The 16,491-nt window shown below is 42.5% G+C and overlaps 1 protein-coding gene across 1 annotated transcript; it reads left to right on the top strand.

Annotated features, from left to right (window-relative positions):
• Positions 1 to 1,293: 1,293 nt before the first annotated feature.
• On the top strand, positions 1,294 to 11,901 carry LGI2 (leucine-rich repeat LGI family, member 2; the record flags this gene model as incomplete). The annotated part of the gene is made up of 5 exons (XM_009078867.1): positions 1,294 to 1,365; positions 2,076 to 2,147; positions 3,180 to 3,349; positions 8,022 to 8,186; positions 10,753 to 11,901. Coding segments are annotated over 5 exons (1,297 nt in total), but the record flags the coding sequence as incomplete, so codon positions are not given.
• Positions 11,902 to 16,491: the final 4,590 nt, after the last annotated feature.

Genomic DNA, 16,491 nt, shown 5'->3' with positions numbered 1-16,491 from the left:
GTGACTTGTGTGCAGCTGGGCACCCTGCAGAGGTGACATCCTGGCTGGAGAGAGCTGAACTGCAGCAGCCAGGACAAAACCAAGGCAGCAGTCTTGCCATTTATGCAGATGTCAGATGTCTGCAGTTCAAGTCACGGCTGTGTGGGTGCAGAAGTGGCACTGTGTGTGCTGCCATGGGAGCTTCCCATCAGAGCATTGTTCTGCAGCCTGGACAGCCCTGGCACCACTGTGCTGCCCCATGGTGTTAAAATGCAGGTGATCTGTGAGGGGAAGGGAGGTCTTTAGCTGCTAAAGTCCACCTCCTATGCAGGTCTTTTGCCTCGCACAACACACCCTGAGATGATTAACCGAGAGGAATAATTTTTTTTTGCTTTGTTCACTTTGTTCCTTTTCTGCTGAACATTCATAGAATCATAGAATTTTAGGTATTGGAATGAACCTTACACATAATCTAATCACAACCCTCCCTGCCATGGGCTGGGACACCTCTCACTATGTCAGGATGCTTGAGGCCTCATCCCACTTGGTTTTGTACACTGCCAGATTTGGGACATCACCTACACCCCTGGGCAGCCTTTGACAGTGTCTCACCACCCTCACAGTAAAGAACTTTTTCCTAATATCTAGCCTAAATTTCCCTCTTTCAATTTGTACCCATTGCCCCTTGTCCTATCAGTACAGTTCCTAAAAATGAGTCCCTCCTGTGCTGAGGCCTCATCCCACTTGGTTTTGTACACTGCCAGATTTGGGACATCACCTACACCCCTGGGCAGCCTTTGACAGTGTCTCACCACCCTCACAGTAAAGAACTTTTTCCTAATATCTAGCCTAAATTTCCCTCTTTCAATTTGTACCCATTGCCCCTTGTCCTATCAGTACAGTTCCTAAAAATGAGTCCCTCCTGTGCTGCCCTGTAGCCCCTTCAGATGCTGATAGGCTACGGTCTCCACAGTCTTCTCTTCTCCAGGCTGAACAGCCCCAGATTCCTCAGCCTGTCTTCATAGGGTAGATGCTCCAGCCCTCTTACCAACTTTGTGGCCTCCTGAACTTGCTCCAACAAGTGTTTATGTCACATGCTGTCCCTTGTGCTATCTGGTACTTGCGCCATTCCTTGCAGTCCACCCAAGGAAAGGGGAAGAGGGAACATGAGCAGCTCCACTGAGACTTCCCACCTTTAAATCTGAAGGGACTGCCCAGGAGCCTGCTGAATTTAGTGACCAGAGCTTAAAGCACTAGTGATGCTAATCATAATGTTAATTGAAGTATTTTAAACCACATTTTTTTTTGGCCTAGATTCATTGAAGGAAACAAAATCGAAACTATTTCAAGAAATGCATTTCGTGGCCTTCGAGACCTGACTCACCTGTAAGTCACTTAACACTTGCTAGAGTAATTTCTATTTGAATGAAACTCAGCTGGGCGACCACTGGTTTACCTCCTACACAGAAAACCTCTTCTCTCTGTGTGACAGCCTTCCATAAATTAAAAACTGGCCTTAGAGCAATTCCTGTTTGGGCAGCACTGCAGCAGGTTGAGCTGCTCGGGCTGTGGTGCAGCTCTTACCCCTCTGTCACTTAACACTTGCTAGAGTAATTTCTATTTGAATGAAACTCAGCTGGGCGACCACTGGTTTACCTCCTACACAGAAAACCTCTTCTCTCTGTGTGACAGCCTTCCATAAATTAAAAACTGGCCTTAGAGCAATTCCTGTTTGGGCAGCACTGCAGCAGGTTGAGCTGCTCGGGCTGTGGTGCAGCTCTTACCCCTCTGCTGCACTGGTACGTGATTAACATCTTTTCAGTGTGCTTAGTGATTGCTCTGTGCTTTACATTTGTACTGGGGCAACAAAAATGCTTTGTATATTTCACTTTTATGTGAGCTTCAAGCAATCTCCATTCTTGAATAAGAATAATTAATGCTTGTTCCTGGTAACTGCTAACAATGCCAGTGGCTGGGCAGTTCCAGATAATTAACAACCTGTAAGTGAGCTCAGACTTGGGGAGAGTCACCACACAAGAGAGAGCAATTGTATCATTAGTCTCGTTGTGACACTAAGCTCTAACTTTCTTTTCTAGTTCTTTGGCCAATAACCATCTCAAAGCTCTGCCAAGGGATGTCTTCAGTGATTTAGATTCTTTAATTGAACTGTAAGTAATGAGTATCTTCCTGTTGCCTGCTGCTTCTGTCACCCTGTTACTCTCAGTGTTAGGTCCTGGGTGTGTGGTGCTGTATCTGGTATCTTCACAGAAAAAGAAACATGTATTTTTTTTGTTTTAGCTTTTTTCATTTTATAATTGCTTACTTGATAGACTCCTCTAAAATCTATTTCTTAAATCACTGTTGCTTCTTGTGGTGCTGTACATAGCTTGTGTTATTGTACTTCCTTCTGATGTTTCATGTAAATTGTTTGTTAGGAAAAGGGAGACAATGAATTTTAAAGCTACAGTTTCTCTGAACATTTTTTCCTGTTATTGTCTTACGTATTCCCTGAGAGTATTTTAGCAAAAGGCATTAATTAAAAAGAAAAGCTTTTTTATTGGTTTTTTTGGGTTTTTGTTTTTTTTTTTTTTGTTTTTTTTTTTATGCAGTTGTAAAAATATAACTGTAAGCCACAAAAATTGCCAAGGGATCAAAGAACAAGTACAGTGTTGAAATTGCACATACATTAGTAGGGGGAGGTTAAATTGACTCTACATCAGCAGAAACTGGAAAAATACAAGCCTTACATCTGTACTTTAATTTAACTCAGAAATGGTGCCAGCAAGGCCACTCTGTCAAACAGTGGTACTGGAAGAGTTTACTGGAGGAATGGGATTTATCCATGTCAGTGGTGGGAAGGAGACTTGAGCAGACAACCTGACTGGCAGGATTTATTACATTACAGTCCTAATCCTATGAAAACTTAGAAAAGTAACTTCACACATGAATCACAGTGCTCTATTACTGTTTGTGAGCATATTTCCTCGAGTGTAACAGTTTTTGCAAAGATAACACCCAGAGAAGGAGAGTCCATAGGAAGAGTCCAAATCAAACTTAAGAAAATTCCCAGTTCTCAGTTCAGAACAATTCAAGGCTACTCAGATATTTTGAAATTCAGCATGTCAGGGTGATAACAGTTCTGTAGTATTCGTATTGCTATCAACCTTTTCAAATATGTTTATTTCTGTGTGTTTTTTTAGAGATTTAAGGGGAAATAAATTTGAGTGTGACTGCAAAGCCAAGTGGTTGTTTTTGTGGTTAAAGATGACAAATTCCACTGTTTCTGATGTCCTGTGTATTGGTCCAGCAGAATATCAGGATAAGAAGTTAAATGATGTGACAAGTTTTGATTATGAATGCACCACTACAGGTATTCAGAATGTATATTTCTAAGCACACTGCAAATGGTTAAATATCAGAGCTTTAGACTATACCCTTTCGATTCTGTGAGCATGACCTGGGGGGAGGAAAGGGTTACATACAAAGCACTTCTGAGTACTAGAACAAGTACAAAATGGGAAAATTACATTTAGAAGCCAAAGTGAGTACTGAGTTTTTATTTGGATTAAGTGATAATGGGAGAAGAGCTCTGACTATTCATATTCCAAAAGCCTTGATTATGACTCACTTTGTGCCTTAATTTTCATCACAGAATGCTTTCTATTATCTGGAATAAAGCCACATCGTTACGGCAGATGGGCTTCCCAAAATCTCTGTATTTCACAGAAAGCAATGAAAAGAAGTTTAAAAATGTGGCTGTATCTGTTTTCTTTATTTAATAAGCCACAATTTATAGCATCAAATGTGGTGGCAATAGTGCCAGCAGTTCTTCATGGAACTCTATTAAGTTGGAGAGAAATGTCCAATAATATTCCGACAACTGTCTTGTTTAGGATCTTGATTTTTTTGAGGTAATGTAAAGCATGCTGAAGGAAGTGAAGAGAAACTTGCATGTGGTTATGCTTATGTTTTATGACTGAACAGCTGCAGTTACCTATCTTTAAGTATAGTCACATCATATAACTGAGAATATCAGCTGTGAGTATTGTTTTTCATCTTTTATGTATAGGATGTCAGCACTCTGCCTTTTTTCTGCACAGTAATATCAGAGGGCTTCGAGTTCTCATCTGTCATCAAGTCAGTCATCGTTACTAAAACACAACAGAAAAGTTGATTACTAGTAATGTAAAATGAGGTTACAGGGCGAGGTCTGAAAGGTAATTTGAGGGCAATATGTAAAGGAAGAGAGAATGAACTCAGAATTCAAAACTCTGTCAGAGGAGCAGCAGGGGTAGAGTGCAATAATCTGCTACGTAAAAGGATGTCAAACACAGGAGAGCAATGAAGCTTAGAACAGTACCAAAGTTACATTCCCATGTCTGCCAAATCACCGAGAGGCACCAGTACAAAGTAAGAGCAGGTTTTATTTCACTGCAATCTGGTTTAAGCAATTGCATAGCACTAACAGTGTGCAAAAACAAGCCTTACCTGCCTGGTCCTCAGACCTACACTGACCTACCTGCCCTCTGTCCCATTTTTGTACCTAAAAAACTAACTGTAAAGTTGCTACAGGCAAAATTCACCCTTGATGCTCATCCCTGTGTCTGCTGTAAGTGAAATTACACCAAGCATCAATCTAATTTCATGCAATGTAGAGTTTCTTGGGACCAAAGGTGTTGGTGGGGCAAGGATTGCCCAGTGGAATATTTGTTAAATGCCATCAGAGAAGTGCTCCCACAGCACAGCATATAGCTGTCACACCCTATGGTGTCAGGACACTGTTGCTTTTTCCTTCTCTGCCACTGATCAATCACAGACTCAGGCTTGTACCATATTCTGAAGTAAACAACATACCCCGTGGGCATATTCTCCATTCCCACTCAGTGATGGGCAAGGTCCTGCAAACCCCTTTCATTTATGTTAGTCTTTAGGATAGTATTTCCCTCCTTTGCCAGGTGGGATCAGGCTTTCCATCATTTCTATTCCCCAGTACTCTGTGTTGAGCATTGCTGGATGTAGGATGTGGTAACAAAGCAGTCTGCTTGGTAAAATGTGCATCTCGTTGGCTCAGTCAGTTCATTGCATCTGCTGAGCTGCTACAATGGTAACAGGAGGAGAGATGGAAAGAGGTGCTGCCAAATTTTATAAAAAGGGAAACAAAGAACAAAATGGTCCTGTTGCTTCTTCACAGAGAAAGTGATTCACAGTGTTGGTGATCTGCACTTTTAACTCTTTTTGTGATAGCATCTGTCTTTTCCATTTCTCAGGGCTTTCAGCATTGAAGCAGGTTAAACCATTTCATTTCTTGTCAGTCTCCCACAACAGTGTGTGAGGGGGCTGTGCTTTGGCTGTAAGCACCTCAGGGCAACGTGCAACTGACTTTCAGGAGACTGGAAAACAGGGCTCGTGCTCCCACAGCCTCTGGAAACAGGCTGTGTGCATGCCTGGGACCTGCTCTGCCCACACCTGCAGGCAGGAGTCATCCCACTGAGCTTTGGAAGCTTGTTTTCCCCTGTCTGTCTTCTGGACGTGATCCTTTCTTTCCTCACTGGCTGGAAGGGAGGCAGTTTGCAAATTAGTAGGTACCTGCTCTGTACTTGCTCCTGTGCTGGAGATCTCCTGTGGTGGGAGAAGGGAAGGGGTGGTTATTGCTCCCTGCTGGCACCCCCAGGTGCCAGGTAGCCTCACCTGGAGGGGAGAAGGGATGTGAGGAGAGTGGGACCGAGTTGCAGTATGCAGTTTAGAAGCTGCTGCCCAAACAGATCATCACTTGCCTTCCTCCTTAGTGTCCTCCAGCATTCCCTCCGTGCTCTTCCTCTTCTCTGCCAGCATCAGTGCTCCTGTGTGCTGGGATCAGACAGCAGGAGCTGCCAGAAGGGAAATCAGCCCAACAAAAGTGTTGGGTCCTTCATGTCAGTTCAGCCACAGAGGGAGCGGAGGTGGAGTGGGTGGCTGGAGGACAGAGGTGCCACCCCAGCCTCAGCCAGCAGAAAGCAGCATGAAAACCACATGTCTTGAGACAGGGAGAGCAAAACTGTGTCAGTGTGGGAGGGAGCGAGGGACAGATCGTTAAGGCAGCAGCACAGAGGGAAAGCAGAGCTGCATCCTCTTCCCTCACCAATGCAGAGAATCCAGCTTAAAAGAGAAAAATGTTGGGAAGCAGCCCCCTCCAACCCCATGTACCTACTATACTAGCTCTTTCTAGCATTAAAGCAAAGCAAGTAGAACTAAATCCAGCCCCCAAGGCCTAAATCTTTGGCAAGCCTGATGTGGCAGCATCTTTTTATTGTGTAACCCTGTTCTAGATTAGAGTCTGGTATTTCCAGCTGGTGCTAAAACCAATGTTTATTGCTTTTTACTGATTGCAACTGATTTTGTTACCCATTTTTGCACACATATTGGTTTGTTTCGATTCACAGATTCCCCCAAAGTGTTTCACAACTGTTCAGATTTCAAGAGATGTCTTTTTCAGCATTAGCTTTTTGTTGCTTTTGCTCAAGATTTTAAAAATGTCGGTTGGGTTTTTTTTTTAATATTTTCTGTGACTGTATCTGCTATTGTTCCATCCTTTAGCTTCCTTTCATGATCGCCACTTACTTTTACTTTCTGCATACTTTGGTGTCAGTTTGCTCCAGTCCTTTTAGTTTCCCAGTGAGAATGAAGATAACTTTCTTGTTTGCCTACTAGCATTTATGAATCAAGCCCAAGATCTATTTATAATAGTCCCTCGAAGAATGGAGACTGTCAGTTCTTTTGCAGCTGTAGAATCTGCTCTGTTTGTTTAATGGTAGTCATCTATCTTTATTCTCCAGAAGTGTAACTCCTCAAGGGCAAGGCTTTCAAGCATGGAGAAACAGAGAGTTCTTCATTCAGAAGCAATTATTTCATAATGCACCAAAATGAGGGACTCGAGTGAGGACTTAATTACCATTTCACCAAAATCCCTGGATGCTCAGGCCCTTCCAAAGTAGGAGTGCATGGTGAAGGCTTGTAGCAAATGGAGCTTGAAACAGGGTGGTGTGTGATTCTGCAGAGAAATGCCACTGTAGTGGAAGATGCCTTTCCTTTCCTACATATCTGTATCCATACACTACTTCAGCACAGGCCTCCTGCCACATTCTAGACCCAAGTGCTGTTTTTTCTTTGTTATCCCTGCTACACCATGGGGTTTTTTCTAATAATAATGACCTTGTCCAGCTGTCAGGTCAAAGATCAAATTCAGACCCAAGTCTCCTTGCTTTGCCCCAGATTGGCTGTGTCCTGACTGCTGATTTACCCCAGGGTGAATTTCAGAATTAAATCTACAAAGGCACTTAGTTTTTCAGAAAAAACGGATCTTGAATTTTGGAGTTACACTCCTAATCTTTACAGGTTGCTCCAATTCCTCAGTCTTATTGTCTAGGATAAGTTTTCCACTGGATAGTAATTTGCAGGTTGGTTGTATTTTATGCCTAAACTACATTACAATGCCCCATAAAACATTATGTTAACTGAGTTTTTGATTACACCATTTTATCTATGGTCTAGGCGAAATGGGGTTATCCCCAGGCAAACTTCAGATATCATTTCACTTTCTGCCTGGTTTAGCATAACACAAATTGCTAGTGATTAAATTTGCATGACTTAAGAAGTTATTGGACTTCAGCTGGTAGTTGCTGTCTCTCAGCTTGAAAGTGATTCTAGTAAGGCCATTTCACTTGACGGGAAAGCAACTTCCAGCTGTGGGGAAAGAGACTTATCTCTCGATATCCTGATTTCATTTGCACTAGCCAGCCTAGCTGGAAAATCTGATTTCTTCCACTATTTACCTATTTTATCTCCTTGGCAACTATATTTCCAAAGGACAGTTTATGATGCCTAAAGCAGGAGATGCTTTCCCCTGTTGCTGCATGCCTAACGTGATCACTGACACTTTCATCCTTGTGTTAGACAAAATCCAGGGTATTTCACTCATTTTTCAGTGTTAATCATTATGATCAGTGACCACTTACTCTGTGTTTCCAGCAAGGATGTATTCTAACTGTTGCAAATGTATGTTTCAGATTTTGTTGTTCACCAGATTTTGCCCTACCAGTCAGTTTCGGTGGATACCTTCAACTCAAAGAATGATGTGTTTGTAGCCATTGCGCAGCCCAGCATGGAGAACTGCATGGTGCTGGAGTGGGACCACATTGAAATGAACTTCAGGAGTTATGACAATATTACAGGTATGTGAACACTGGGATTCCAGTCAGTGATGAACTATTGGCATTTCACAAGGATGAGATCGGTAGATGGGACCGGTTTGTTGGGTTTTGTCCTGAATCTTTGTTGAATTTGGCCAATCAAAGTGTGTAATGTTTGGACATGAGTGACTCTGTGGAGTGCTGCACCTTGATAAAATATGCACATTATGTAGCACATAAATTGGAACTTTTTTGGTCTGATCTTGTAAATTGTTCTGAAGGCACAAACACTTGCTGTGATTGTCACACCGTGGCCCAGCTTAGCACTTGCTGCCTCAATCACATAGCAAGTTAAAGTATAAATTGAAGGAGCACTCACTTTTGCCAAAGTGCCTGCAAAACAGAATATAAAAATACTGTATTGCATGTAGGAGGAAATAGCTCTGAAAGATGCTTCTGGGGTGGGCTGGCCAGAAAGCCAGCTGAAGATGACAAAGAAATATTTAAACTGTGGTTGTTACCTAAAGAGATGTGCTGTAAAGCTTTCAATTTACAAACGTGCTCAATTAGCATCCTGGCCAGATTACTGATGAAACAAAAAGCCCATGAGTATGCCAGGTGATGTTCTAATGCGTATTTTCTAACGACTGTTCTGTCCCTAACCAACACTCATGTTGCTCAGTCACACCGTGACAGCAGGGACAGTCTTTAGAGCTGTTATCTGCTGCCTGATTTCCCAGCTACTTCAAGCTAGTCATTCTGAAAACTCAGGAGCTAAATTTATCTAAGGAGCATCCTTCCCTCCTGTTCCTTGTTATGTGTAATAGATTATTTTTACATTACATTTTGGGAGACAAAGAATGTGCTGCATTCTCATCTGGTGTTGAATTCTACAATGGCAGCAAGCACCTACCTCCTCAGATCAGCTATGTATGTCACTAACAAAAGTTTACAAGATGCTACCCCTCCGTCAGGAAATCTTGGAAATGAAAAATGTTGCCTTTTTAGTTTCCTTGTGTTTTGGTAGATGAGGGTGAAATATGTGCCAGTGGATGTAACTGAGAAGTCAACGGCCCAGAGAGAGCTAGCTGAGCCCTAGAAAAGCTCTGGAATGGAAATGGAGAGTTTGGGTCATTTGCAAAGACAGCTGCCTTCCAGGCATATTTCACCTTCCTGTGAACGACCTGATTAGGAGACATTTCTGCTGAGGACTTGTGTCCTAGCTCCACACCCAGAGTGTGCCCAGCCTTGTTTCTCAAACAACCCTCCTGTATTCCTGGGAGGGCTGAGCTTGAGCCTTCAACTCTGACGTGTACATGAGCAAGAGACTTTTGCCAGGGGACACAGGCACATAAAGAGACTCTTGCAGAGCCTAAGAAGTGTTTTGTAGAGTTCTGGAGTCAGCTGTGTGCTCCACGGGAAGTTTCATTACCAACTGCATGTTCCCGTTTGGATATCTGAATTTAACCCTTTACAACACAGGTTTCTGGAGCTGAGCCAGGTGTCAAGGTTGCCTTTGCAGTCAACATGCAGAGAAAGGCATTACTGACCTCTGCAGAAGGAGACAGAAGACAGGTGAAGGCTCTTCCAGAGTGCATTTTGGCTAAGTTAGACTAGAAGGAGCTGGATGATCAGCTTGAGCATTCATGCCTGCACTGCAGATACCTTACAGTACTTGAGATGAAGGTATTCCCAGCTCTTCTACACTGGGAGAGTGGCAGATCATCCCAAGCCAGCTGTGTAATCCATGGGTAGGGGGCCAGCATTGGAGCCAGGATGAATCTCCCACAGTGACTGACCAAGCACATGTCAGGGAACTTGTGCAGCTACAGTTCTGCTTAAACTGTGTACTGTGTACTTCACAGGGGAATTCCTCCCTTCTTCCAATAAAACCTGTTGTAGTAGATTGGTAGTTACTTTTTTGATGTGGTTCTTGTATAGTGTGACTTGACATTCTCAAAACAGACCATAACCTGATCTGATCTAATCTGGCAACTGCAATATTCCTAAATATTTCTAGTTTAACGTGATCTCAAGAACACCTAACAGAAACAACAGAGGTAGATTTATCTTTTTCATCCAGCTGTCAGGTGATATATCCACAAGATGCATCAATATTTCTATTTACAGTAGCAAAAAGCTGACTCTAACCCTTCTGGAGCAAGAAAAACATACTGGATTTCATTCTTCCAGTTAAGCTGGACAGACATTCCAAGACTAAGAGAATTACATATTTCCAATGAGCAGCAAGATAACAACTCGTATTAATTTGAAATAATAAAATTTGGCTAAAATAATTGGTTTGAATATTAGGGGGCATGTGTTTGAACACAGAGAAATAAAAGTATTCTGGACAGAAAGGAATTAGCATTTTATGGTACATCATTCTCACACACCTTGCAGGTTGTGACATTTCCAGCATTTGAAGTCATCTCTCCTGTTATTGGGAAGAAAAAGGCGGAAAGAAACTCTGATGGCATGTAACAAGAGACAAAATTAGGAGATGCTGCAGGTTTATAAAGGGGAGGGGTGATTTGGTGATCTCTGGTTTAAAGGGTGCTTTGTACTGTGCTAATATATGTCCTTTTTTCTTTTCTTTGGACAATAGGTCAGTCTATAGTGGGATGTAAAGCCATTCTTGTTGGTGACCAAGTCTTTGTGGTGGTGGCACAGCTCTTTGGTGGCTCACACATTTACAAGTATGATGAAAGCTGGACAAAGTTTGTCAAATTCCAGGATATTGAAGTATCTCGCATTTCCAAGCCAAATGACATAGAGCTTTTTGAGATAGACAGTGAGATGTTTTTTGTCATAGCAGATAGCTCTAAAGCAGGTTTGTCAACAGTGTATAAGTGGAATAACAAAGGATTTTATTCCTATCAGTCCCTTCATGAGTGGTTCAGGGACACTGATGCTGAGTTCCTCGATATAGATGGGAAATCACATTTAATCCTTTCTAGCCGTTCCCAGGTTCCCATCATACTCCAGTGGAACAAAGCCTCCAAAAAGTTTGTCCCACACAGTGAAATCCCCAACATGGAAGATGTCTTGGCTGTGAAGAGTTTCAGGATGGAAGATAACCTCTACATCACGCTCACCAGGTTCATTGGTGACTCCAGAGTTATGAAATGGAATAGCAAACAGTTTGTGGAGATACAGGCCCTTCCATCCCGAGGAGCCATGACACTGCAGCCTTTCTCCTTCAAGAACAATTACTACTTAGCCTTGGGAAGTGACTATACCTTCTCCCAGATTTACCAGTGGGATGGTGAAAAGAAGATGTTCAGATTATTTAAAGAAATCTATGTGCAGGCACCACGGTCTTTCACAGCTGTGTCAACAGATCGAAGAGATTTTTTCTTTGCCTCTAGTTTTAAAGGAAACACTCAAATATTTGAACATATTGTCATTGACTTGAGTTTATGAAAAGCTGCTGGAGTGAAATTTATGTAGAATGACATTTATACACAAACAAAACAAAAGACCTTTCTGAAAACAGGGTGCACCTATGGAGTATGATGACATTTTCTGAACTTTGCAAACTTGCATATTAATCAGGGACTGCATTTACTTGGTTGCTGCATGACATGTCCATTTTATTCTTTTTCAAAGACTCTTTGAAATCTGCAGTCATTCAAAGGGTAGTGCATTAGGATTAATGTTGACATTGGAGAGAATGATCTACGTTTTATCCAGAAAACTACTTTGAATTGAACATCTCATAAAGAAAGTGAAAGAAAACTACTTTGAATTGAACATCTCAAAGAAAGTGACGAGTAAGCCATACAAGACATAGAAATTATCTTGACTCCTAAACTATAATATTAGTAATGATTTTAATACTAGAGCCAGTTCTTCATGGTTGCTAATCATTTGCAAAAGCAAACAGGAATGTTCCAGAATACACTTTATTTTGGTGTCTTGAGGTCAGTCTATAGTAAATTCGAGGCATTGTTTTAATTAATCATAGATTAAAGGGAAAGTCAAATTCTATTGCCATTTTTCTTCCATTATTCTCCTTTTCACCAACAAATTGTGCATAACAAGCAGCTGAGCCTGCAGTAACTGGGTGGCCAGGAAAAGAAGAGTGTGCCACTTCTGGACTATGAGATCTTAACAAGTTAACATAAACAGAAAATACCAGAGGTCTGCATGTTGCCATCCACTGTCTGGTTTAATAGTCATTCCAGAAATCCATCCCATTTTGCCCTAATTCATACTTTTCTTGATGATCTCAGTAGATTCTGGGTGGTTTAACATGTAAGCCTGTTGTGACCTCTCATTCCAGAAGATACAGCTTAAGCTTAGCCTGAACCACATATCTACACTTACACACTCCATGTTCTAGCTCATCTCTACACAATGAGATGATTTATTCTCTAGCATTTTGCCCTCAGCACAGCTCACAAGCAATAAATTCAGGTTTGGGTCACCACAAGCTGAAGTCTAACTGTGACTTCAGTATCACCAAGTCATTTGAAACTGAGGCAGCTGGAGCTGTTTCAGGCTGGAGCTAACGCTGCCTCCAAGAAGGATTTCCACTTGGTGGCTCCAGGATTTTGCAAGGTTGCCAATCCATTGAAGGTTAAACAGGAGGATCTGAACAGACTGTGCTGGTGTTTTGGGTGGTTATAGATCCAGGTATTCAGCCATCCTAAGTCATCATAGGGCAGTCCTGGCATGCAGAGCCTCCCTCAGGATAACAGCAAGAGGCTGTTTGCCTGGAAAGGCTCTTCATCATCCTTACCTCAAAAATTGTCTATCAGAGCTCTTGTTTGTTCAGTTACACAACATGTTTCTTTAAGTTTTGATGCCTCTTAGCATACTAGGTTGTTTATCATGTCTTGGTGCTGCACTGCTGCCTTGGATAATAGGGAGGCTTTGCATAAAGCAGGAGGAGCAGAGGAAACTGTCCTTTACTCCTTCGTACTCAGGGCTATGCCACCATTCCTCTGCAGTGTGAGAGTCACAGTTTTCCCTAGACATGTAACTCAGGGCTATGCCACCATTCCTCTGCTGTGTGAGAGTTACAGTTTTCCCTAGACATGTGAAACATGGCCTGTTATCACAAATAGTGATGTTCTCGTAGGCCTTCCAAGGTGTGAAGTGTGCTGCAGAGGAGGATTATGTATAAGGACTCCCCTGAGGAGTCATAACCTACCAGTGACCTGGCATATCATAGCTTTCCCCAACTTTAGCCTCTCTGCTATGAAATAAAGTTATTGCTGGCCTGTCAGAGACATAACTCATTCTGGTTTAAAATTATGTGTTAGGTTTTTTTTCCTACAGAGGTGCTCAACCTGGTTTTATTTTTAACTACACTGGCAACTTAGCCCATCCAGCCCTCTGAAGTATTGAGCACTGCCCTCCAAATCCCAATGCAGTGTCAGTCCCAGTGGTTCAATCAGACCAGTAGGTGCAAACCAACCCTCTGCAGTAGGTTTCAGCAATACCTCTCCAAGGATTAAGTTAACAAACCTGACAAAACAGAGAGTCATATGTCTACCAATGGATGCAATTTCTTACCTTGTTACCAGTTTACTTTTTGAAGTAGGTGTGGCTGGCAAGCAATATTTATTTAACCTGTGCTGTGTCATTTAACCTGTGTATTCCTTTTCTGTTGACTATGCAGGTTTCAATAGAGTTAGATATTCTGACGAGATGAGCATTTCTCAGTGCACCAGCACTTTCTTTTAGGGCTCACTGTGAGTACTGGTCGCTCAGCAAGGGGCATCAGAGCAAAAAGCTAGTTTAGCGAAATTGGATCCTGGTATTTTTAACTTGAAGGGAAGCAAGAGGACAGTGGAAAAGGGCTTGTATATTGAATACCAGGAGATTGTACTGTTTGGAGAGCTGAGGGGATTTTGAGACTTGGCTATCAAATTGAATTAAATTAAAATGGTCTCTGCAGAGGCAGGCTTAATAAAGAGAATAAAGTGATCCACAGGAGTCTAGCTCATTCACGTGGGACCAGAAGAAGAAAGTGAGGGAAATGAATTCTGTGGGCAGGCTGCTGCTTCTGCCGAGTAGCTGTGTTGGTTGGTCAGAAATCCCAGCTCAGCATCCCTCCTGGCTTCAGGAGGAGCCTGGAGTCAGATGCTAGCCCACCTGTGCTGCTCAGTTCATGCACAGGAGGTCGAAGCAGCTAAGAGGGAGGGCAAAAAGCACCAGTTGATTAAGAAAAGGTTACAGTACTTTTCACAGGATTAAACAAAGGCAGAATCTCAAAATGAGCCTTGTTCTGCTCTCCCTGCTCACAAGGAAAAGTTGCAGGGTGCAGCTATAACAACAGAAATCACTAATCATCAAAACTACTTTCTGCCTTTCCAAATGCAACAAGAGGTTTGTCTCCATGGCCTATATTCTGTAATAGAATTGTTTTGAATAGTAAATATGCATATCCATAACTCATTGCAACTGTTAGAGCATCAGGAGAGTGAGAAAAGATAACAGAACATGCCACATGGTAATTTGTAACGTATTCTAAAATAAATAAATCTATGTAAAGAGCAGTAGTTTATATAAGCATTGATTTAATACATGCTAGCTACAGCAGGAGCATTTTAAGGCTGTATATACGTAAAGCTTTTTTTAGTAAAGAGGAGCTGATGCAATCTATGCTACTGACATGTGTATGCACTCTTTCAGTAGATGAATAAAATGTAGTTAATGAGACTAACAGTGGCCTGTTGTGTATATTAAAATATCCACGTGGTGAAGATCCAAACTGCCAGAGGGATGGACAAATGGGCAAACGGGTCCCTGTCCACTTATGCTGGGGTTTTGGCGTTTGACAAGGTGGAGGAGGCTGTGCTCAGACTCAACTTGCTCTGGGCCTGAGGTAGCTCGCACCTCCAAGGTTGTGCTGTTCCCGACTTTCCCCTTCACTCTTTCATTACACCCCATCTAGTGTTAGCAAGGATGTAATGCAGCTAATACTACGATTTTCCGTTCATAATAAACAGTTCTTTCCTTTCTTTCTTACCAGAAGACCTTCATTTACTTAAGCAGGTTTCTTAGATTCTGAGCGAGTAGGCACCAAGCCCTCAAATTAATCCCTAGACTTTCAGATCTTTGCTGTGGAGTCTCTTAAGATTTTTAAATTTTACTGTATCATTGATATTTACTCTGAAATAATCTATCAACAGTGAATGCATTTTATTTAAAGCAATTCCTGAGTGTTATCCACTGATCCTGCTAGTCACTAATGCAGGGAATAATTCTTTTGTTTCCCCTTAGTTCTTCAGAAACAGCACAATTCTCTGTAACTAATTATAGGCTTGTGCAATTAAAGACATGTCTGACATACCATAATGGGATGCAATTGCTCCGGGATCATTGCTTTCCTTTTGGGTATTCCACCTTTTTATGAGTCAGCAGCCCTTGTGGTGTGGTTCACTGAAACCATCATAGCTCAAACATCAACTCCAAATCAGCACCACTTCCCCACCTGCCCTCCCCTGGTTTCCTTGCCCTTGCTGGGTGAAATTTTTTTTTCTTCTATCCATTACCACATTCTTCAAATCTTCCTTGGAAAGTTTCTATTCCTCCTTGAAAGTCATAGCAAGATGCAGAGAAAAGCATTCCCAAAGAGCAATGCAGGGGTGGTCGCTCCTCTGCAAATTACAAGGGGAAGACAGAGCAGGGTCTTTTTGAAAGGTCAAGGTAAAGGCAGATGTGTAAGAAACAGCTGTAAGAGTCCCACTCACCCCTTCTAAGTCCCATTCACTCCTGGTCTACAGAGCTGAGCTGCTACCACTGCTCTCCCTCAGCAGCAATGCTCACAGCCAGCTCCAGGTGGGTCTCACAAGGGCAGAGAAGAGGGGGAGAATCACCTTCCTCAACCTGCTTGCCACTTTTATTTTGATGCAACCTAGGATGCAGTTGGCTTTCTGGGCTGTGAGCACACACTGCTCTCTCATGTCCAGCTTTTCATCCACCACTGCCCACCAGTTTTTCTCAGCAGGGCTGTTCTCCAGCCCTTCATCCCTCAGCCTGATTGATTCTGAGGATTGCCACAACCCAGGTACAGGACCTTGCACTTGGCCTTGTTGAACCTCATGGAGTTCCCACGGGCCTAGTTCTCAAGCTTATTCAGGTCCCTCTGAATGGCATCCAGTCCCTTAGGTGTGTCAACTGCACCACAGTTTGGTGTTGTTGGCATATTTCATGAGGGTGCACTCAATCCCTTTATGTCATTGATGAAGACATTAAATAGCACTGGTCCCAATACAAACTCTTGAGGGACAGCACTTGTCACTGATCTCCATCCAAACATTGAGCCATAGTCTGCTACCCTCTGGATGTGACTATCCAACCAATTCCTCCCCCCCCAAACAGTCCACCC

Source organism: Acanthisitta chloris, unplaced genomic scaffold, assembly GCF_000695815.1.
Source record: "Acanthisitta chloris isolate BGI_N310 unplaced genomic scaffold, ASM69581v1 scaffold13657, whole genome shotgun sequence".
NCBI lineage: Eukaryota > Metazoa > Chordata > Aves > Passeriformes > Acanthisittidae > Acanthisitta > Acanthisitta chloris.
This window is presented reverse-complemented; position numbering and strand designations above follow the sequence as displayed.